The 22193-nt window shown below is 47.6% G+C and overlaps 5 protein-coding genes across 8 annotated transcripts; 4 read left to right on the plus strand and 1 right to left on the minus strand.

The window, feature by feature from the left end:
* Positions 1 to 457: 457 nt before the first annotated feature.
* LOC4333990 (growth-regulating factor 6-like) lies at positions 458 to 4214 on the plus strand. Its single transcript, NM_001418636.1, has 4 exons — positions 458 to 869; positions 1894 to 2106; positions 2253 to 2616; positions 3030 to 4214. Exons 1-4 carry the CDS (start codon positions 458 to 460, stop codon positions 3850 to 3852), a joined length of 1812 nt encoding a protein of 603 aa, NP_001405565.1. The 3' UTR covers positions 3853 to 4214.
* A 1665-nt stretch (positions 4215 to 5879) lies between these two features.
* LOC4333991 (uncharacterized) lies at positions 5880 to 6885 on the plus strand. Its single transcript, NM_001418633.1, has one exon. The coding sequence runs from the start codon at positions 5941 to 5943 to the stop codon at positions 6643 to 6645; it is 705 nt and encodes a 234-aa protein (NP_001405562.1). The 5' UTR covers positions 5880 to 5940; the 3' UTR covers positions 6646 to 6885.
* A 237-nt stretch (positions 6886 to 7122) lies between these two features.
* Positions 7123 to 9996, plus strand: LOC4333992 (uncharacterized). The gene is made up of 8 exons (XM_015773542.3): positions 7123 to 7421; positions 7757 to 7830; positions 8100 to 8242; positions 8330 to 8376; positions 8455 to 8563; positions 8643 to 8704; positions 9070 to 9184; positions 9654 to 9996. Exons 1-8 carry the CDS (start codon positions 7257 to 7259, stop codon positions 9812 to 9814), a joined length of 876 nt encoding a protein of 291 aa, XP_015629028.1. The 5' UTR covers positions 7123 to 7256; the 3' UTR covers positions 9815 to 9996.
* Positions 9997 to 14021: 4025 nt separating this feature from the next.
* Positions 14022 to 16836, plus strand: LOC4333993 (ACT domain-containing protein ACR3). Of its 4 annotated transcripts, none has more exons than XM_015777647.3 (7): positions 14022 to 14282; positions 14591 to 14721; positions 14823 to 14868; positions 14951 to 15065; positions 15157 to 15932; positions 16029 to 16133; positions 16224 to 16836. In XM_015777647.3, exons 2-7 carry the CDS (start codon positions 14651 to 14653, stop codon positions 16647 to 16649), a joined length of 1539 nt encoding a protein of 512 aa, XP_015633133.1. In that variant the 5' UTR covers positions 14022 to 14282; positions 14591 to 14650; the 3' UTR covers positions 16650 to 16836. The 4 variants fall into 4 exon arrangements, with proteins under 4 accessions (XP_015633133.1, XP_066165224.1, XP_015633134.1 ...); XM_066309127.1 differs by having other exon boundaries at positions 14141 to 14282; positions 16233 to 16836; XM_015777648.3 differs by having other exon boundaries at positions 14145 to 14282; positions 14588 to 14721.
* A 39-nt stretch (positions 16837 to 16875) lies between these two features.
* On the minus strand, positions 16876 to 21741 carry LOC4333994 (uncharacterized). Its single transcript, XM_015777646.3, has 3 exons — positions 20677 to 21741; positions 19374 to 19561; positions 16876 to 17612 (listed from the first exon to the last, which is right to left on the minus strand). The coding sequence occupies exons 1-3, from the start codon at positions 21605 to 21607 to the stop codon at positions 17190 to 17192; spliced, it is 1542 nt and encodes a 513-aa protein (XP_015633132.1). The 5' UTR covers positions 21608 to 21741; the 3' UTR covers positions 16876 to 17189.
* Positions 21742 to 22193: the final 452 nt, after the last annotated feature.

A 22193-nucleotide genomic window follows, 5' to 3' on the forward strand; every position in this document is an offset into this window, starting at 1 on the left:
AAAAAAATCCCCCAGACAAATAAATCTTACCAGCTACAGTACCACTTACTACTGCCACAGCTATACAGTAAGATCTCTCCTTACCATCAATTTTGCCGGTGGTTAGAGCAGTAAAATGACTCGGTTAAAAAAAATATGGAGCAGTAGCAGTAAAAATCTTCAAACAAGTTTCCCTTTTTACCCCTGGGTGTTGTACTACTAGTACTTGGGGCTTGTGGCTAGCCTTTGCCCCCAAAAGGAAAACCATCCCGGTTTCCCGAACACGAGCCGCCCGCGACGACGACGCATCCGCCATTCCACCGGCGACGCGACGCGACGCGAGAGCACGCGCGCGCTCGCGCGGCGCGCCACCACAACCCGCACAGCGAGAGAGGGGGGGATGCGGTCGCTTGCTCCGGTAGCTGCGGCTGCGGCGGATGAGCGGGGGAGCAGGAGGGGGCAGTGGTAGGAGGTGGGGATGGACCTGGGTGGCGGGGTGGGGGTGGTGATGGCGGCGGTGGACGGGGGTGGCGGCGGGGAGCTCGGTGGGGGAGGGTTGCTCGGATCTAGGCTGATGAAGCACGGGAGGGGCAATGCGGGGGACCAGGAGCACGAATGGAGGCCGCCGGCGAAGCAGGCGAGGGGCGGGGACGCGTCCTCCGCCGCGGCCGCCGTGGCGGCCGCGGCGGCGGTGTCCGAGGCGGTCAAGGTGGCGGCGCCGTTCCTGCTCGGGGCGTCATGTAGCCCCGGCCATGGCGGGGAGCAGATGCTCAGCTTCTCGTCCTCCGCCTCGTCGTGCTCCTCCGGCGGCGGTGGCGCCGCCGTGGCCGCTGCGGCGGCGGCTGGCGGGGCGATGCCGCTGTACTATGGCACGCCTGCTTCTTGCTCAGGTGAGGATGGTGCAAAAATCTTTTCGTTTCCTTTATTTTTTTCTTCTTTCTGTTCTGCTCGTCTGATTCGATTTGGTGATTGAAAAGCTTTCTGCTCCTTTTCAAGTATTATTGCTGTTTGATTCATCTCTCTTTGTTATAGATTTATTTTCCATTTTTTATGCTACTTCTCTGCCTTTTTATTCGTTGCTATGCATCATGCTTGATCCTTGCTCACACTGGGATGGGATGGAGCTGATTTAGTTTTAGTTTTTGTTTTTTTCCCACTTGGTTCTTTTACTATTGTGGTTTAGATTCGGATTTGCATCTTGTATTTTTTTTGTTTCATATTTCTCATTTTTTTGTCTCCTTTTGACTAGATCACTGACTGCGAATAGCTCACTTCCTCTGAAATAGACCAGTTTATTATCTTTAGCATAGATGAGTGTGAGTATAAACTAGTTCTTGATTTTTTCTTGATACTGGAGTATAAGTTTCCTGTTCTTTTCAGTGACATCCACAAACGCTTTCTTGTCCTCATCGGTGCGGATCGGGCGTATTCTCTTTCGTCATACCTTTTGCCGAAACTAAAGGAGAAAGCACATATATGGATGAGAAAAGTCGTGATCTTTAGCATTATATCACTACTATTTCTACTACGTTTTTCTCACTAGGGAAGAAAGAAAGGTTAAAGTAGGAAAAATAAAAACATGCAAGAAAGGTTTCAAGTAAACAATGCGGCAAACGCGAATCAAGCTTTGCTGCAACGGATCGAACATGTGGTTGGTTGGTGACTTTTTATGCACACGCCACCTACAAATCCGTGCTGCTTCTGATCCTTGCAGCCACTTTGCTTCAGATTTTTGTGTCTTTTGCTTGCCCCTATCTATGTTATATCTTGCACAAGGATCGTGTTTAGGAAACACATGCATCTGGATGGTGGTCGTCGTCTCGTCTTCTATAAAGTACATGTGTGTTTTGGCTGTGCCTTGTTGGCTTGCACTGCCTAGCTTGTTGCTCATCTCCTTGGTGTATCTGGCTGCAGGATTGAGCTCAGTGAGCTTGAGCAGCAGCATGCAGGGTGCAATGGCCAGGGTGAGGGGTCCCTTCACGCCGTCTCAGTGGATCGAGCTGGAGCACCAGGCGCTGATATACAAGTACTTGGCTGCGAATAGCCCTGTACCACACAGCCTCCTCATCCCCATCAGGAGGAGCCTCACATCGCCCTACTCACCTGCCTACTTTGGCTCAAGCACATGTAAGCCAAGAAATGGGAAAGGAAGCAGATCAACCGAATGCTTTCTTGGCTTTAGTTCCTTTCATCATGGACTGATATTTATGATAAAAGCTGTTCCATTCCCTGATCTTGGTTGCATTGCCCTTGGTTGGGTTTTTGCTTTGCAGTGGGATGGGGATCTTTCCAGCTGGGCTACTCCGGCAGCGCGGATCCGGAGCCCGGCCGGTGCCGCCGGACGGACGGCAAGAAATGGCGGTGCTCGAGGGATGCGGTCGCCGACCAGAAGTACTGTGAGCGACACATGAACCGGGGACGCCACCGTTCAAGAAAGCATGTGGAAGGCCAGCCTGGCCATGCCGCGAAAGCGATGCCCGCGGCGGTGGCAGCAGCCGCTGCCTCTGCTACCCAGCCTAGTGCTCCGGCCGCCCACAGTGGCGGAGCTGTTGCTGGCCTCGCTATCAACCATCAGCACCAGCAAATGAAGAACTACGCTGCCAACACTGCCAATCCTTGCTCTCTGCAATATAGCAGGTAGAATGTTGGCAGCACTTTCAAGCTCCAAATATTGCTTTTAGTCAATCATGTAGCCAATGCTTAAGCTCAAGACGTCAAGTTTCGCTTTTGCCATTTTGCATGGATATTCCATTTCCGTACATATTTGCCTGCCGGCATCCACCAAATAATAAAGATAGAAGGTAATTTAGTTACCTAGTTTATTTAGCTACCATGATTGGAGATGAGCCCCAAAGATAAGCTATTAATCATTTACCAGCAATTAAACAAGTCCATTATTTACATTGCTCATCTATGTACTCTGGTAGCCCTAAAGGTACTTGTTTTGTGAGTAGAGTGGCCGTTGAAGAACTGCCATACTAAAGGAACAACTGCTATATGCTGTATTAACTACTTCACTAATGAATCACTTGTTGATCAAACTTCTACAGGGATCTGGCAAACAAGCATAATGAGAGTGAACAAGTGCAAGACTCAGACAGTCTCTCGATGCTGACTTCCATTAGCACGAGAAATACGGGCAGCCTGTTTCCGTTCTCAAAACAACATAATCCTTTTGAAGTGTCCAACTCAAGGCCAGATTTTGGCCTAGTATCACCTGATTCACTGATGAGTTCTCCTCATAGCTCCTTGGAGAACGTCAATTTGCTCACTTCGCAGAGTCTGAATGAACAACAGAGTTCAGTTTCCCTTCAACACTTTGTGGACTGGCCAAGGACACCTGCACAAGGAGCTCTCGCATGGCCTGATGCTGAAGACATGCAAGCTCAGAGAAGCCAGCTCTCAATATCTGCTCCAATGGCGTCTTCTGACCTGTCATCAGCCTCAACATCTCCCATCCATGAGAAGCTGATGTTGTCACCACTTAAACTGAGCCGTGAATATAGTCCTATTGGTCTCGGTTTTGCAGCAAATAGAGATGAGGTTAACCAGGGAGAAGCAAACTGGATGCCTATGTTCCGTGATTCTTTGATGGGCGGACCATTGGGAGAGGTTTTAACCAAGAATAACAACATGGAAGCAAGGAATTGCCTATCGGAGTCTCTGAATCTTTTAAATGATGGCTGGGATTCAAGCTCAGGGTTTGATTCATCCCCAGTTGGTGTTCTGCAGAAGACCACCTTTGGATCAGTATCCAGTAGCACCGGAAGCAGTCCTAGACTGGAGAATCATAGTGTTTATGATGGCAACAGTAACCTGCGGGATGATCTCGGTTCAGTTGTTGTAAATCATCCGAGCATCCGCCTGGTGTGAGCTTCTTGATCAACAAAAAATGCAACAAGATGACAGGCATGAGGAAACGATTCAATCAGTCTTCACCTTGTTACATATCGTTATGACGTCTTCAAGTGTGAGCATTTACCTCGGTGCTTTGTCATTCAGACTAATCTTGTGTTTTTGGTATTTCTGCTCTGTTATTTTTCCTTTGCTTTGTAACCTTCACCTTGGATCTTGACGTGATATGACGTGTGGTATGGATGGATTTGGTACTCCATTGTGGCATATCATCTTAAAATATCCCATGCTGTGACGTCATAATCGCGGATGAATGTAATCCGATCCTTGTCTTGCTTTCTGGTAGTATTCAATGGATTGTTTGTGAGCTGATATAAGTATTCCTCTTGACTTCTTGATGCTTGTTGGTAATTTTAGTTGGTCCATGCGGCATTCGTGTAGTGTTTCACTGGTATTTCGTGTACGGACTGTTCTGTTTGTCTCCCAATTATTGGACCATATATTCGGTGTATACTAGTTTTGCATAGTACTTCTACTTTGTTTGCAGTCACTAAACTAGACAAATGAGAACTATAGTTAGGTCAGTTTGGACGAGGCAATTGGGGTTTTTTTTTTTTTTTGGGGGGGGGGGGGGTCCTTGCGATTAAATCTGTGCAAAATTCTGACCAAATAGTTTAGCATTGCTTTTTGGAGCCTGAGGGCGGTCTTTCTTTTCCCACTATTATTGACAGAGTGGACTAGTGGTCTAATCCAGTTCTGATTGTACTCCCAACCAACAGCCTCACCAGAATACAATGATACAAATTTCAGGACCATTCACCACCAGCCTTTTCTTCCTCTTTTAACAGCTGCCAAGCCCTGCAAAAAGAGACCAGCCTCCCTCTAGCTTGTGTAACTACCCAATGTTCATCACTGCATGCATGCATCCATGGCCAGCCTCTACTCCACCACAGGCAGCAAGCAAGCACTGTGTGGTTTTCTCCCTTTTGATGATTTGCTCTACAGTAGCCTACAGTAGAATGATTCATCATCAGCAGCAATAGCAGCTAGCTAGGCTTGCAGTTGCACTGGTGTGCAAGATGAGAGCCCTGATGCCATTTGCCACCTGCTTTTTATGCACCCAGAAGACTCAAAAGCGATCCATGCATTGCATACCACACACATGGATGGATAGATGATAGTAGTGTTCTTCCTCCAGGAATGGGCTGACCTGGGTGACTCCTTGATTGCTCACCTGCTAGACATGTCAATATTTTTATTTTTTTTTCATTTTCTTGTGCTTATTTTACTTTGTTTCTCATGCCTATTCTGATTATTTGAAGGAGAATGTTCACTGCTGGATGCAAATTACTGGTTTTGTTTGGAGGCACAGAAAGGGAAAATTTTTGACACAGAGGGGTTTCCCCGTTTTTCCTGCCTGCCCGTCACGTGTGCTCGCTAGCTTGTGTTTGGACAAAAGTCGCGCGCGTGCAATACATTACTGAAAAGCAATGCACTCGTGTGTACTAGCAGTACAGGTAAAGAATGCTTCCGTGTTTATACTATCCGAATGTTTTCGTACTTGCCCCAGCATTAGTGTGAGCTTAGCCGCACTATCAGGTACAGGTTCACACCACTGCCTTGTGTCTTCCAGAAAACGCAGTACTAGTACTACGCATGAGTCACAGTGCGGCTGCATTTCACGGACGTTCTTGTGTTCACGAGACCGACTGCAAACGCCATTCAGAAAACGACCTGAACCGACGCCGAAATCGCCGAGCCGATCACGCAACGCAACGCATGCCAAAGCAGTAGTCGATCGAGCCGAGTCGATCGCTCGCGTTGTGTGTGGCGTTGCAGAGTACGTGTGCGCGCTGCACCACGTAGCGATCTCACGGGCGGAGCAGTGGGCATCGGAGTGAAGAGGCGCGAAAGGAACAGCAACGACACGTCCACGCCTCCTTGCTCACATGCCAAGGTAAAGATTACGTGCCAAGGTCGGCCACGGTCGCACGAGAGCTGAGTACTTGATCGTCGCGTATAAAAAACCTCGACGGCGTTAGTAAAAAACTTAACTCGTCGATCGATCGATCGGAGTGAGCCGGTGAAACGGGAGAAGAACACGAGATGAGCCGGAGGAGCGGCGTGGCGACGAGCCGCCGGACCAGGCGGGCCGCCGAGCAGGAGGTGCAGCCGCCGCCGCTGTTTGCCGCGAACCCGATCTTCCTGTGCGAGGACGACGGCTCGGCGGGGCGGCTGATCAAACCGGGCGGCGGCGTACGCGGCTACGGGCCGGGCTCGCTGCACGCGCTCGTGCGAGGCCGCGGCCGCGGCCGCGACGTGGCGGCGGACGACGACGACGACGACGGTGGCAACAAGATGCTGCCGTTGCCGCTGCCACCGTGCAGGGCCCACCGCGAGGGGCGTGGTGGGACCCGGGTTCCCACGGCGTGGCACGTTGGGCCCACGATCGTGGTGGGCCCGCATGGCGCGGTGGTGAGGATCCGTGCGCCGCCGCCGCCTCAGCAGCATGACCCGTTCCTGGCCGCCTACGTGGCGTGCACCAAGGGCCGCGCCGGCGCCGGCAACAAGAAGAAGAAGAAGAAAGCCAAGGCGGCCGCGCGCGGCGGGTGCGGCATGTGGAACGGGTGGGCGTCGGGCGCGAGGTACGCACGGGTGATGTCGTGCAGGCACGGCGGTGCCGTAACCGTGCTGCAGGGCGCCACTCCTCTTCCCGCCGTCGCCGGCTATGCCGAGTCGCCGGCGCACCCCACGCTGGACCTGTCCCGCCTGCCGGCGGTGCTGCCGGGGAGGAGACGGGTGCACAACTGAGGACAGATCGTGTACTCGTACGTGGCCGGTGCATGTGTACATTGATACTACTGCCATGACGTCGTGTGCAAAGAATTAAGAAAGTAGTAGTCCATATTTGCCCAAATATTGTCAGTCCAAAAATATAATGGGCCGTATCAGCCCTAAAAGTAAAATTTTAGCCCAAACAGTAGTATGGGCCGGGTCACAATTGTCAAAGCTTTACAACGCAATAAAATCTGGATGTCAATGTCATATCATATGAAGACCGAGTCAAATTAGCCACGTATGCGCCACGACAGCTAAAATCACCGTCCAAACATATTGCACCGTTTTAGACAGTTGAGGGACCTGTTGTATCTGATTTTTTGGTTCAAGGAGGAGAATGTTAAGTTAAGGGATCTCAGATGAACTTATTCCATAAAATCTCGTTTATGATTCGTTGGGCCACGGATTGCGTAGGGCGCAAAGTGCACCGCCGCCGCTACATCCGAGGGTGCTTCGTGCCTTCGTCTGCTCGCTTCATCTGCTGGGCGGTGGCTCGGCTGCTCCGGCTCCGGCTCCGGGGAGAATCCGGCGTGAGCGATTGGGGAGTGGGCCTGCCTCGACGGCGTTGAAGCGGGACCGCCGGGATGTCGCCAGCCGCCACCTTCTCGGCGCTGCTCCGCGGGCTGCCGCCGCCGCGGGGCCGGCGCCTCCTCGTCGCCGCCGCCGCGCGAGCGCACAGCACGGCCGGCGGGAGCCGCGCGCGCGGTGGCCTGCCCCGTTTCCATTCCCCGACGCTCCCTTCGTCCAAGGCAAGCGCGCGCTTCATTCATTGTCCCCTGCTCGGCTGCTCGACACGTCCATCTGGGTCGGCGTGGTCATTTCGTCGAGCACCTCGTGCTCAATAGGTTCAGCATGTCGTAAGCTTTCTTGGTAGTTGGTAGACTATGACCACTAGAGAAATGTTCGTCCCCGTTGTCGTGGGAAGACATTGTCTGTCGTGTAGACTGTAGAGTGTAGAGCGCTGTTCCTTCACTTACCCCATAGGCATTTTGCCGATCAGGTGGTGTGCGTGGGTTTTCTGCGTGATGTTCCATTCCTTAATATCAGCTGTATGCCTGTATCTAATATAGGTATTTCCTTTCAGGGTGAAGAGGTTCGAATCCAAGGAGACGAATTCTGGCACATGACAAGAGTCTTGCGCCTTGGCATAAATGACAGGTCTGTCTTATTGCTCTGCATGAGTGTAAATTTGCTGCGGTGAATTCCAGCTTCAATTCATCAATGCTAGATTATTTAGTAGAAATTCTATCCACCGCTGATCCTAAGAGTCCGAAGTTTGGAAATAATTTGATTGCTGCATATGTTCATATGATAAGCCATATGTGTAAAATTTTCAGCTTTTACTTCGAGGCACCAAATTTATTTATTTATTATGAGTCTGATTACTATTTGTGTACATATTGAAACTTTATATGAAAACTTGGAAGGGTTGAACTATTTGATGGCGCGGGTGGTTTGGTTGAAGGATCTATACAAAAAGTTGACAAAGGCGGTTCAGATGTGAAGTTGCTTGAGGATGCTAGACTCATTGCTCCTGATGGCATTCAATGGCATGTTTATGCTGCATTTGGTGAGTCCCATAAATTATGCGCACTTACTGTGAATACAGGGTAGTTTTCTTCTCCATAGCTTACCATTTTATAATTCCATTCCCCAGGGACATTGAAAGGTGGACGTGCAGATTGGCTTGTAGAGAAATGTACTGTATGTTATGTACAATTTTGGGTGTCTTGTCTCTTCACAATCTACTTCTAAACATTATTTTACTCTTTCTCTGTTTAGGAGCTTGGAGCTTGTAGTGTTACACCTCTTCTTACAGAGCGATGCCATACAATAGCAGAAAATAGAGTTGACAGATTGCAAAGGCTTGTGTTAGCTGCAGTTAAACAATGTATGTGTCTCTGTTGGCACCAAGATTTCAGAGCAAAATGAACTGAAATAAATTGACAGCATTACTCTTGTTTCTTTAGGCCAGAGAATACATGGAATGTTGCTGAATCCCCCAATTCAGATAGCTGACCTTCAGCCTGTTGTAAGTGTTCACATATGCTTTATTATCTTTGCACATAACATTGTAACTTTGTTACCTAGTTCATGCATTGGATAGTAAGAGTTTTGTATGGATCCAGTAACTTGCTTTTTTATAAAGTGGGCAAGCATGATATTGACCTTTGTTGAGCAAATGTTCTAGGTCAAAGCGCAATAATCTTTAGTACTGCATTGTGGAGTGAATGGTCATGATGCATTGTGCAGTGAAAATTTTGTTAAGAATAAAACATAGGAATAAAATTTTAATGTATGTACTAGAATGTAGAACTACCAGAGTCATTATTGCATCTTCTTTTACACCACGATGTGTGATTGACAAAGTCATATTATTGTGTTATCTATCATCAGGTATCACAGTCAAAGCTCGCTTTCGTAGCTTCAGCAGAATCACCTCCTCTTTTAAGCACTTTGCCGAAGTCCTGCAATGAAGAAAGTGGGCTTTTGATTGTTGGACCAGAAGGAGGTAAGTCTAACTATAGATTAGATTCATGTCTAATTATTAAAATAATAAGATCATTGGTTAGGGTAAACATGTGATTTTCAGTATTCTTGTTTCTTGCTTGTATCAAATGTGCACTTCACGATTTTGATGTGATATTAGTTGTCTGTGCTTTATGAAGTGAATGCTTTATGTAGGGCCAAAAGAAAAACACACACAATAATGTCAAAGATATGTTCTTGCAGTAGCATAATGAACAGTAGTAAATTTATACTGGTATTTATTAATGCAGTTCAGTAGTGGGATTACATCGAGTTTCCTTAAGCATGCTAGATTTTAAAACACAAAATATAATTTTGAGGATTGAACTATGCGAATAATTAATGGCTTTTGAATTTGGCCCGAAAAATCTGGGGTCCAAAATAAACCAATGTCAGTAGTATTATTTCACTGGAACTAATATGCTTTGTTTTCTCAACCTCCATTTCATCAGATTTCACGGAAGAGGAGGTAAACGTTTTGAAAGCATCAGGCGCTGTTCCTGTAGGTCTTGGTCCATGCAGACTACGAGTTGAGACAGCCACAATTTCACTGCTATCTGCGCTCATGCTGTGGTCAGATGCTCATCGCCAGGAAACACTGAAATGCAGGTAGTCAATGTAGAGCTGTCACCCATGTGCTACTTTATACTCGCATTATGTCCAAACCTTTTGAGGTGATATCCTCTTAAGCAAGACATTTTAAGGTGATTTTCTTTTTGCCTTTGAAATGTTTTTCAAAACCTAGTTGGGCTTATCAAGGAGCAAAATCAAAGAGAATCGTTCCACTGGATCTAAGTGAGCATCTCTGTAACAGCATGACAATTATGGACTGGTCAGTGGTACTAACAAAATCAGGCAAAACGTTATGGAAAAGAAACAAAGTCGTCAATTTGTTGATATTATAGGTCATAGTTGCATCCCGTTGGTTAGTCGTATGTTGTCTCGCTCGCATGAATGTGACCTCGCAGCATATTTGGTTAGTACACCAGCAGCAGCCACCCTTTTCGAAGACGATCATAGAATAAAAATGATGATGAATTATGGCCTTGATCTCGCAGCGTATTGGTCGAATGTGGCTGAGACAGCTAGAAAGTTTTGTCATGTTGTGATGGTACACTGAGACACACGACCATCAGTCCAGATAAGTTGCATATGCTACATATTCCGTTCGCGGAGACGCGAAGCTGTTCAAACAGATTCGCAAGTATTTTTTAAGCTAGGAACTCGTTTTTTTGCATAATTTGCCCGTGGTTTTATCACTTTGTCATGTGCCATGTGGATGTGGAACAGTGGAAGTGCTTTTGAATTTTGCTGCATATAAACAAAGAGGTAATCATACGCAAAAATACACCTTCGCGCTCATACTGTTTCGGTAGCATACTAGCATGTGTTATGCTTTTTCATGGTCATTCGATCTTTCGAATTTGTAGGTGAGTCGTTTTTAAACTTGTATTTTGTGTAGTGATATATAATAGTGTATAATGTTATTTTTTTTCTTCGTAATTATTTAAATGACATAGAAAACAAACAAATTTGCTACATATTTATCCATAAATTTTTTTCTTAAAAATTTGACAGATGTAATTACAGTACAATCGTAATGTAATTAACTTGCATGTAACTTTAATGTAATTTTGAACCGTTATATTTGTTTCAAGATTTGTGCAAATGAGGAAGGGAAAAAGTCACAGCACGCACACAGTGAGAGGATTCGTTCCCACAACCTCCATTTCACCGAAATACTACATCCGTCCTAAAATATAAGCATTTTTTTTTACCCTGACACGATCTGTAAGATGCTACTTTAACCAACAATATCTATAAAAGTAAGATGTTTTAAATAAATATAGTTACATATTATGATAGTTTGTTTAATAATAAATCTAGTAGCATTGATTTTACATGATTGGTCTTTTTTTATTTTCTTGCTATTAATAGTCCAAGTTGAAAATATTTGACTTGTCAATGTGCTAAAAATGCTTATATTTTAGGATGGAAGGAGTAGCATGTTACATGGAGATTTTTGAACGTTACATACAAGTTACTCCATCTGTCCCAAAATATAAACATTTTTAGCATGTGACAAGTCAAACATTTTTAACTTTGACTATTAATAGCAAAAAAAAAAATTAATCATGTCAAATTAATATTACTAGATTTATCATTAAACAAACTATCATAATATTGTAGTTATATAGATATTGTTGGTCAAAGTAGCATCTCGAAGACCGTGTCAGAGTCCATAAATGTTTATATTCTAGGACGGAGGGAGTATATTGTAGTTATATGGAAGTTATAGTGTAGTTACATCACGATTATACTATAATTATATTGTCAAATTTTTTTAAAAAAATTTATCTATAAATGTATAGATGATCTAAAAACAAAATAATTTCCCTCGCGGACAAAATGACTTGCCCATAAATACTGGGAAGAGAAGAAACCCGCACGCTGCATCTTCACACACAGACACATCCACGTTCCCCACGCACGCGCGCGCAAACAGTCGCGTTTCGGCGTGCTGACGTCGCCGTGCGCCGCTGCAGCCACCGCCCACCGCACGGCGCACACGCCACGGTTGCGCGGATGTCTCTGGCCGCCGCCACCAAACGTCCCGTGCACCACCCACGCGCGGCGCCGCCCCCATCCCTCGCTTGCCCACGCACGCACGCACGCACGGGCGTCACGCCCACCGCACCGGCGCGCACGTCTCACCGCTTTCTCGTTGCGACCGCAGCCGTACGTTGCCCGTTGGGCCTTTGTCCCCCGCGGCGCCACGTTTACCGCGTCAGTCAACTCGCGCACAAACTTGCAGGTTAACCGCCTCCGCGCCGCGTTGCGGCCATCGCACGTACGTACGCGCGTACAGAGAGATCCGCGTCATGTGCATGCAGGCCCAGCGGCGGCTGACGGCTGACGATGCGGTGCGGGTGTGGGGATTGCACGCGCGGCCGACCGTGCAGCTGCACCTGCACGCATAGCGGCAGCCGGCATGGATAGGTTGCGGCTAATCGTAGGTGCTCAACGAATCTCTCGAAGCAAAAGCGGCACGACGATTGGGCAGCGCTCTCCTGCGCCGTCTTACCGAAGCAAAAGAAATTCATCGGTACGCACAATCAACCTAAGAGCACCCGCAATGATAAAGTAAGGTGCTATCTATAAAACATGTGCATCTCAGTAATAGACTAGATTAATAGTAAACCACTTCAATGGTATGTCTACATAGATATCTATAGCTCTCTAATTCATTGCCTCGTTTTTCTCTATAGACTATCTCCAAGTTAGTAGATAGCTTTGCTCTCTCTCTTCATTTAATCTCTTTCAAGTAGAAAAATATACTGACATGGATCTTTTGTAGAGAGCCTATAGATAACCATTGCGGGTGCCCTAGTCATCATCATCATCGTCGTCCGTGTTCGAACTTCGAAATCAATAAGAAAATCCGCCCGTACGTATGGCCGTGTAATCAAGGTTCAGGAACGACGGACAGGCTGCGTCCGTACCCTATCATGCCCATACAAATTGTTGCATAATAAGGGGCGGCTTCAATTGATGGGCTTAACAATCTATTGAGGCAGATGAAAGCTATACCACGGATTTGGTATGGTTTCACGACTTCATCTGTACGCACCGCGTCCGTCAGACTCTTTTGTTGTACTGTACAGCGGACGATTGGGGATTTGCTTGACCGCTACAAGTGGAGCCATAGACATTTCCAGCCGTCAAGCAGAGTCGTCTACTTTAGTCATGCTGACAAGCAAACATTGCAATGTTGCCGATGTGTAATTTTTACACGTGAGATGGGTCGCTCTGACGTGTTGGTAGAACCAAAAACATTTTGAAGATTTTAGTTTTTCTTTTTTCCGACGTATGGACCACTGCACATATAACACCACACTCACACATCCGAGAATATACCCTAACATCCTAACACGCGCTTAAAGAGACAAAACTCTAATCTTAATAATTGTGGACATTGGGATTTAAACCTTGTTAGATTTTTTTTAAGAAATACGGTACAAACGCAGACGTTCATAACGCGCGTATGCTCACCCCTATGAACGCATACATGCACACCCTACCCCTATGAGCATCTTCGGAAGATTGAGCCGATATACCTTCAGATTGACGAAGTCATCACGGGCGCCTCGCTGTCGACGGGTACATCGCCTACCCATGAAAGAATAGTTAGTCGAGCACTCGTGTCAAATCTAAAATTTGAACCCGGATAAGCTATTTCCACGACAAAGAACATAACCATTTGAGCTACTTTCACTTCGCTAAACCCTGTTAGATGGAGTCATGCACCGACGACAATACTGCCACACTCACACTACCGATGCTTCCTCAAATTTAGTTATTATGGTATTTTTATTGGGGTTTTAAGCAATTATATAGTAACGATTTAAAACAATGGTAAATTTGTAATTGGCCTTTTTATAAAATACTCCATCTATAAAAAAATATTAGACTTATTTTATATTTTGTTTTTTAAAATAATTTGGTTATATTTGTAATCTCTATATACCCAAGGTTTAAATAAAGAGATAAATTAAACATTTAAACGGAATCATTTTAATACTTATTTGTGCATGCACACATATAATTCTTGTATAATGAACTAAATTTCCTTTATCTTAGTAATAAAATGTAGGGAGTACACATCTGTAATCACAAGAATTACGAAATGCTCATAAAAAATCAACAAAATACCGCTACTATCTTGGGCGCCACGAGGAACCACCACCACCGAATAGCCCAAGAAAAATTAGTACTACCAGTACGGTGATGATGAACCGGACAAAGGGGCACACGCTAGCAACCAGGCCGCCCCCGCCACGTGCCGTCCTGCCCGTCCGACGTGGCGCCGCGGCCGTTCGCGCGCTCAAATCCTCAAACGCCGCCGATCCGCCGAGTTGCAGAGAGAGAGAGAGAAAGAGACACCCCCAAACCGATCACGCGATGGCCGCTTAAGCTGAATCGCACAGCGCAAGAGAACCAGGCGCCCCGCATCGCCCGCACGTGGCCCTCCTCTCCTCCCTCCCACCTCGTCTCCTCAAGAAATCGCAACCCAATCCAAGGTAATCTCATCAATAATCTCCTCGCTACACTCTCTCTGCGCTTGTCACAACGTCAAGAACAGCAGCGAGAAGGGGCATATGATTTTCAGTTGGTTTCTGCTGCAAGCGGCTGGGAAAATCTCGCCATGTGATCTCTTCTCCCCGGCGATCCGCTGCTTGCGCGTGCATGTGAACCATGGGCTGCTTTCACCGTGTTGTGTTCATCTCCTTCGTTTACTTCTCTTCTCCTCTGTTCTTGGTATTGAATCGGATTGGATCTGCTCTCTGTTCTTATCGCTGTGCGTGTGTGTGTGTCAATCCCCCAGCAGATTTCGCGTCCAGGACGTGACGACGACGGACGCCATTGGTGACGTTGGGAGCTCGGTGGGATGAAGTACGTGTCCGGGCCGTACTTCGAGCCGGATTTCGATCCGCTGCTCTACCGCTTCGGTACACCTGGGTACGCACGCGTTCGCTTCGTCCGTGGTGAATTCTCTCTCTCGATTTCCTTTTCAGGTTTTGATGATTGTGACGAGCGGCTGTGCATGGTCTCGCGTGCAGGGTCGTCGTTGACAATGAGACGCGCGAGGACTGCACGCTCGTCAAGGTTCGTCTGTTCATCAGCAGAGTGGGGGGTGGAGATCGATTGCGCTCGTTTTATGGTTGATTTGATGGGTTTTGTTTCATAGGTTGATAGCGTCAACCGCGATGGCGTGCTGCTGGAAATGGTGCAGCTGCTCACCGATCTCGACCTCGTCATCTCCAAGTCGTACATCTCCTCCGATGGCGGCTGGCTCATGGACGGCAAGAACACTACTTCCTTTGGATCGTGTTGATGTCGTGGGAATTTATTGTGAAAAAAGGGATTGAATTGTGGTGTGTCTGTGCAATGCAGTGTTCCATGTGACAGACCAGATGGGGCGGAAGCTGACGGACCCGTCGCTGCCGGAGTTCATCCAGCGGGCGCTCGTCCCGTGCCAGCGCCCCGGCGGCAACGGGCCGTCGCCCAGGTTCACGACGTGCCTCGGCAACGTGGTCGGGCCGGGCGGGCCCGACGTGTCGGACTGCGCGGCGCTGGAGTTCACGGTGCACGACCGCCCGGGCCTCCTGTCGTCGATCACCCAGGTGCTCGCCGACAACGGCTGCCACGTCGCGTCCGGGCAGGCGTGGACGCACAGCGGGCGCGCCGCGGGCGTGCTCTACGTCACGACGGCCGGCGGCGGCGCCGCGGCCGAGGCGGCGGCGCCGGCGCCGAGCCGGTGGGAGCACATCGAGGGGCTGGTGGACGCCGTGATGGGGGCGCGGGAGAAGCTGACCGGGGAGCGACACTGGGTGAGCATGTCGGCGCCGGTGGAGGGGCGCGTCCACACGGAGCGGCGGCTGCACCAGCTGATGCACGACGACCGCGACTACGAGTCCGGCCCCGCCGCGACGCCCGTCGACGAGGAGCATTTCAGCATGGGCGACAAGGCCGCCACCACGGCGCGGCTGGCCCGCCGCGTGGAGACGCGCGTGTCCATCGAGAGCTGGGAGGAGCGCGGCTACGCCGTCGTCAAGATGACCAGCAGGGACCGCCCCAAGCTGCTGTTCGACACCGTGTGCGCGCTCACCGACATGCACTACGTCGTCTTCCACGCCACCGTCGGGTCCCAGGGCCCCCTTGCCATCCAGGTACATCGGTTGTATGCTGCATCGTTATCAACAGCAACGCCGAGCTGACGCTGACCTTGCCGTCGTCGCCGTCGACGGCGCCATGAATGGACGCAGGAGTACTACATCCGGCACAAGGATGGGCGCACGGTCGACAGCAACGCCGAGCGGCAGAAGGTCTCCCGGTGCCTCGTCGCCGCCGTGGAGCGGAGGGCCTCCCATGTCAGGCTCATCATCGCCATTCTCCATTTTTCTCCTGTTGGATACTCCTACGCGCGACGCCACGGTCGGTCACTGACAATGTTTCCGCAGGGCGCGAAGGTGGAGGTGCGCGCCGCCGACCGGTCGGGGTTGCTGTCGGACTTCACGAGGATGCTGCGGGAGCACGGGCTGTCGCTGCTGAGGGTGGAGCTGAAGCGGCGGAAGGACGAGGCCATCGGGACATTCTACCTCGTCACCGACGCCGGCGGCGAGGTGCGCGCCGAGGCGCTGCACGCGGTGCGGGCAAGGGTCGGCAAGGTGGGGATCTCGTTCGAAGTGGCCAAGGACGCGCCTGGCTGGCCACCGGTGAGGAAGACCAGCGTGCCGGCACCGCCCGCCGAAGCGGCTCCGGCGGTGGCAACGCCGGCGGCACCGCCGGCGGCGGAGGGCCAGGAGAGGCCGAGGTCCTCCCTCGGGAGCCTCCTCTGGTCACACCTTGGGAAGCTCTCCAATAACTTTGGCTACATCAAGTCTTAAGACAGTGTTAGCCAGGTCAATTCATCACCCTTTGGCTGTTGCTAAGCATGGCCTTCAATTGGTACCTCCATTGCAGTGATATCTTGCATTGCATGTTGAGGAATAATAGTGTCAGGAAGCAGTAAAAAATTTGTATATACACAAGTACAGTATGTTGTCATTGCAAATACAATTCTCCAGACTGGTATGCTCTCCTGTGTATAGTGTGGATGTGCAAGTGCAATCCTTTAAAAACCAACCAACGAATAGAACTTTTATTGTCGTGAACTTGAAACATCACCAATGCTTATGTACACGGATTAAAAGAATAAGATTACAAACCGTAATGCTGGTGACCACAGTGCTTCCATCAGGGCAGCTTGAGCCAAAACAAAGCAGCTCTACTTTCACTGCTTCCAACCGGGCAGCTTGAAACCAAAACAAAGCAGCTCTACTTCACTATACAGCTTTCATTCTATTGACAAAACGATTTCAACTTCGCTTGTACAGTAGAAAAGGCAAGTTTCCAACATACAGGCTGAAATTGCCCATGACCTAGAATCATTTCCCATCATCATCCTCCAAGTCACTAAAAGACACATCTTCCTCATCACCTATGGGAATGGTTGTGTGCCCGGAGAGCTCGGCCTCCTCGTCGAACCAATCATCTATGTCATCATCAAAGCTTTCTTGCAAAACATTTGGGGTCTTGCTACCATCCTTGGTAAGCTGCTCTTTGATGACAGATTTGTCGACTACTGCAACTTCAGTTACTTGGATAGGATGCTTTTCGGTCTCAAAATCTGTTATAGGGATGACGGAAGCGGTCTGTTGTAGCATAGATGGGAATACCTCTGGAATATCTTTGGAGGTATCCTCTTCTGAATGCATGCCGAAATCATCTTTACGATGAAATAGTTGCTCCGTTTCAAACTTTGACTGGTGCTGCAAACATTGCATAAGCATCGCTCTAGCTTCAACAATCTGCAAGAACAAGAACAGCATTAAACTTAGCTTACCTGATAGAGCATGTATTGTGTTGCACCAATTCTGAAACATACTATTTTAATTCCTGATATGCATTATAGAATATGTGTTGTATGCAACCAATATCAACCAAATAGAAACAGACAGAGATCAGTTGGTTGGAATGCATAGTCCTAAACAACCCTCAAGATAGCTCATCATAACCAGCCAAATTCACATTATCTACTGGAGATAGCTTGCCTTCCTTTAGGCAGATATAGCCAGTGATTGCTTTGGGGGACGAGGACATACTTGTCACGCATTTATCACAATACATATATCAACGAGAAGGCTTGCTGTGTTGTTTATGCAGCAGGAATGCAGGATCCACATGTTGCCACATGCTTCTATTCAAGCAGTTTTGATAATTGAGCATAACTATTGCCATTTATTTAGTCCAATGTAAGGCAGGTCTCTCAAAAATCCTTAGCCAAGATGATTAACTGAGTATGCTAGGTAGAATATGCCACTTGGTTGGATAATCAAATTCCCTACGAGTGCTTTAATTAATTCCAATTATTTGTCCATATAATTTTTCAAAACAGACTCTTAAATCTCAATGTATGGTCAAATATGCTACCTTTTGAACAGAAGTACTCCCTCCTTCCATTTATATATGACATTGGTTAGTTAAAAAATGAACTAACCAATGTCATATTTATGTGGAAGGAGAGAGTAGCTAGCAGCTGGGTTAGCTTCAGTGTTAATTGGATGAAAGGCTAGCTTTGCTCGGTTTGCTTGTCACTGAACACTAAATAACACAAGTATAATTTGTACAGTGCGCTGGCATGAAGTATGAAACTTTTCTCCAATAGCCATCCTAGGAAGGCTGAATTACCAACGCATAAGAAGAATACGATTGAATATGCACATGGATTTTGGAGGACAGCTATCCACATATACTATCAACAAATATACAACCTAACCTGGATTATGTAAGCTAAGCTGCCTAACGGGTCATGGGCATATCTACTGGTATGTTTTTGTGTCCATGTAAAATTACATAACTTGCTCGATTGATCAGCATATACTGATGTTTGTCATGTGCTGTCCACTAGGGCCTATATAGTAGTGGTCGACACCTATAGGGCCAGCAGCAGTCCATGCATGAAGTGTTCACACGTGGTTAATGTTCAGCGTTCAAGTGTGGATACTGTTCACATGGTTTAGATTAAATTGATTTTTCTTAATTTTAGAGATAAACTTTTCAAGGGTGAAGTCATCCTATCTATATAAGGATGGGGTGCTATCTCTATTCCTTAAGCAAGAAACAAACAAGAGTCTTAACCATTATTTAGTCTCTCCCTCCCTGCCCTTGTGGTGCAGCCTCCATGGTGCCATCATGCCAAATTGGGTCCGGGGACAACCTCAAATAGGACTAAGGGCCCTTATCGCATCCATGCTCATTACAATGTTAACATAAAGATGGGATCTTCCCTTACTACAATCATAGCACACAAACAAGTAGTGACAATTCAAGGCTGAATTGTTTCGGGTTAGGCAAAATTTTCCATGTTTACTATTAGTGGTGTTCAAGTAGCCACTAATACTTTGTACTGACAGTGAGCAAAAACAAATAGAACAAATACAAAGGGTTTCATGCAAACACTGTTGAGTAAAAACAGTCATCTCATACTTTCTACTGAATTGAATTGGTTTTGGGAACAGTTGATATTACATATAAAAATAAATCAATATCAATAATGCAGATCAATTTACCTGTGGTGTTGACAGAAGCTCAGCATCATGCTTGTTCAGTCTAGGATGTAGGAGAACAAAATAAATTTTCCAAAAACATTCTTCGCTCATATGTATTGGGCATAGTTCAATCCGCAAAGCAGCTAATCTAGGAGCAAGCTGTTCAATAGCCAAGGCATGCTCTTGCTGAGCATTCGACATGTCAAAATCTGAAGAACAAAAAGATTATGAATGTTAATAAACAACTTTCAATCTGGGCAGAGAAAATAAGGTACGATTGATATACTAAATGCATCAGAGTATCAGACTACATGGCTTTCTATCAAAATTAAGACAATGAGTTCCTTAGCAAAAACAAAACACAAACGCATGCAATGTCATCAGCATACTACTACAAAGAGTGGCACTCAACATTGAAGAAGACACTTGACAAATATTAAATCATGCATATAAAGGGTTTTATGAATTTTGTTCATAACCTGTGTGCTCACCATGTTGGCAGAACACATTTTCCCATGCTATTATCCTATTCATTACGGAATGGTCACTCTAGGATTCTGTTCAGTAGAGCAATGTTCAATGCCCTATGAGGCTATGACATGCAGCAAGCTGACCCCAGAGATCAATCTGGAGTTCTGGACCACAAAAATTTGGCGAAGACTTCTTGGTATCAAATACTGGTACTAAGAATGCAGTCTCACTGTAAAATACCACACAAAACTTTATGACCCTGGGATCCTAAATATGGGAGCTATACTCGGTGAAATATTAGAAGCAACAGGTTAAGTTGTCAAACATAGATGCAAATACATGGATGACATCAGCACACATAAGGTACTACCTCCAACAAAATATATAGCAACTTTTGGCTATGTATCTAGACATACTCTTGTCCAAATGCACAACCAAAAGTTGTTATATTTTGGGATGCAGGTTGTAATTGCTTAGTGGAAAAATAATATGTATGATTATGTCCAATGCTTAGAAAATTCATTATCTTGTTTAAGATAGTCAGGTATCATGCAACTAATTACCCCAAATCTCGTCTTGTTTCCACTGTTATCCACGGCATAAGAGTCATACCAGAGAAATTTATGGCACTACCAATGCAAAATAGAAACAAATAAATGTCTAGCTGTCTACTATAACCGCAGTATCTATTAGTGCCTATACCTAATACAATCTTAAGAACAATACAGAAGGAGCATAACACACCTAAACCGTAGCTTTTCATGGTCAAACAAATACATATGTCTAACTGCAGAGCAATTCGATTTGTTCAAATACGAAAACAATAACTTGTAGTGAAGGGAGAACAAATTACATGAGAATGGCCCATCAGAGTCATCATCATCAGGGAGCAGTGGGAAGTCAAGCCAGGTCTCGGGGTGCCTAGCGATGTTTGTGGCGAATGCAAGCACCTCCTCGGTGATTCCTATCACATCCCACTCCTCTTCGACCTCCTCCTCCTCCTCCTCATGTCTTACAGTCTCCAACTCCAACTCGTGGTCATCCAGCTCTTTATGCATTACCTCGCCGCCATCCGCCTCATGTTTTAGCCTCTCCTCCCACTCATCATGCCTCCCCTCATCGTCGTCAACCTCATGCCTCGCTTCATCGTCGTCCACCCTATGCCGTACACTCTCTTCCCAACCATGCCTCACCTCGTAATCATCTGCCTCATGTCTTACCCTGTCCGTCGCCACCTCCTCCGCTCGAAACCTCAACTCTTCCCTCTGCTCTTCCACCCCGTAGCCCCTCACCGCATCCACCAATTCCTCTTCTTCCTCGTCTTCATCAGCGAAGAAATTGGAGGCAATCCTAGAGAATCCGGACATGGCCTTGTGATTCGAGATCCGCGAGATCCCGCTCTTGAACCTCCCGCCGATCTCGGCAAAATCGCTGCGGATCCCGGAGATCTCAGGCGGCGTCTGCGCGGTTCCACCTCCGTATCTGGCCTCCGCCGATGGCGGGGAGGGCGAGGGCGAGGTCTCCCCGGGCGGGGGCGCGAGGAAATTCGCGACCCCCCAGAACTGCCGGGTTAGGGTTTTGGACAGCTCGGTGAGGTCCTCCTTGACGCCCTCCGCCGCGGCCGAATGCGGAGGGTGGGGATGCACGGATTGCGGCGGATGCGGATTGCGCGCGGAGGGAGACGGGGCGGCGGCGGCGGCGTAGGAGTCGGGGTCGTCGTCGGCGCCTGGGTCATCTTCGGGGATGTTGAGGGAGGTGGCGAGGGAGCGGGCGAGCCATGACATCTCCGGCGATCGCCGGCAGCGGCGGGGAGGGGAGGGGGAAGGGGTGGGGAGTGGGTCGCGTCGCGTGGGGTTGGGTTGGTTCAATCGATGGGTTTGCTTATTTTTTCCGGGCTCGCGTTTGAAACGCACGGGTTGGGGGTGGGGTGACGCCACAAGAGACAGAAAGAGACGGGTGGCTTGCCTAGCTGCGACTGGGCCCGGCCCTCGTGGCGCACTAGTCCTAGGCTCACACGGCTGTCCAGTACGGCACAACAGGCAGTTCCTAAATCTGGGTCGTCCGTTTCAAATCGACGGGCTGTGGAATGGATGGCTGGGCCGTGGTTGGCTAGAGTGGATCGGCCCACTCATTTTGAGGCCCATGAGGTGAAAGATGAAATGAAACGATCTACTTCTATAATCTCGTGAAATTTATTTATTATAGAATAAAAAACTATTATGTACAATTTTTTGATAATTGTCAGTATATCAATGTTTTAGCTGTAGGGTGTGTTTAGTTCCTGAAAAAGTTGGAAATTGGAAGTTTGAAGAAAGTTGGAAGGTTGGAAAAAAAAGTTAGAAGTTTACGTGTGTAGGAAATTTTTTGATG

This window comes from Oryza sativa, chromosome 3 (assembly GCF_034140825.1).
Source record: "Oryza sativa Japonica Group chromosome 3, ASM3414082v1".
NCBI classification, from domain to species: domain Eukaryota; kingdom Viridiplantae; phylum Streptophyta; class Magnoliopsida; order Poales; family Poaceae; genus Oryza; species Oryza sativa.

Bases quoted from the DNA above. Each gene is read 5' to 3' on its own strand.
- LOC4333990 (NM_001418636.1), top strand. From the start codon at position 458: ATGGACCTGGGTGGCGGGGTGGGGGTGGTGATGGCGGCGGTGGACGGG. The intron at 870-1,893 runs GTGAGGATGGTG...ATCTGGCTGCAG, and splicing joins CACGCCTGCTTCTTGCTCAG to GATTGAGCTCAGTGAGCTTG. The intron at 2,107-2,252 runs GTAAGCCAAGAA...TTTGCTTTGCAG, and splicing joins CTACTTTGGCTCAAGCACAT to TGGGATGGGGATCTTTCCAG.
- LOC4333991 (NM_001418633.1), top strand. From the start codon at position 5,941: ATGAGCCGGAGGAGCGGCGTGGCGACGAGCCGCCGGACCAGGCGGGCC.
- LOC4333992 (XM_015773542.3), top strand. From the start codon at position 7,257: ATGTCGCCAGCCGCCACCTTCTCGGCGCTGCTCCGCGGGCTGCCGCCG. The intron at 8,243-8,329 runs GTGAGTCCCATA...TCCATTCCCCAG, and splicing joins GCATGTTTATGCTGCATTTG to GGACATTGAAAGGTGGACGT. The intron at 8,564-8,642 runs GTATGTGTCTCT...TTGTTTCTTTAG, and splicing joins GTTAGCTGCAGTTAAACAAT to GCCAGAGAATACATGGAATG.
- LOC4333993 (XM_015777647.3), top strand. From the start codon at position 14,651: ATGAAGTACGTGTCCGGGCCGTACTTCGAGCCGGATTTCGATCCGCTG. The intron at 15,066-15,156 runs GCAAGAACACTA...TGTGCAATGCAG, and splicing joins TGGCGGCTGGCTCATGGACG to TGTTCCATGTGACAGACCAG. The intron at 15,933-16,028 runs GTACATCGGTTG...GAATGGACGCAG, and splicing joins AGGGCCCCCTTGCCATCCAG to GAGTACTACATCCGGCACAA.
- LOC4333994 (XM_015777646.3), bottom strand. From the start codon at position 21,607: ATGTCATGGCTCGCCCGCTCCCTCGCCACCTCCCTCAACATCCCCGAA. The intron at 19,562-20,676 runs GTAATTTGTTCT...TTTGTTCTTCAG, and splicing joins CTCTGATGGGCCATTCTCAT to ATTTTGACATGTCGAATGCT. The intron at 17,613-19,373 runs GTAAATTGATCT...TTGTTCTTGCAG, and splicing joins AGCTTCTGTCAACACCACAG to ATTGTTGAAGCTAGAGCGAT.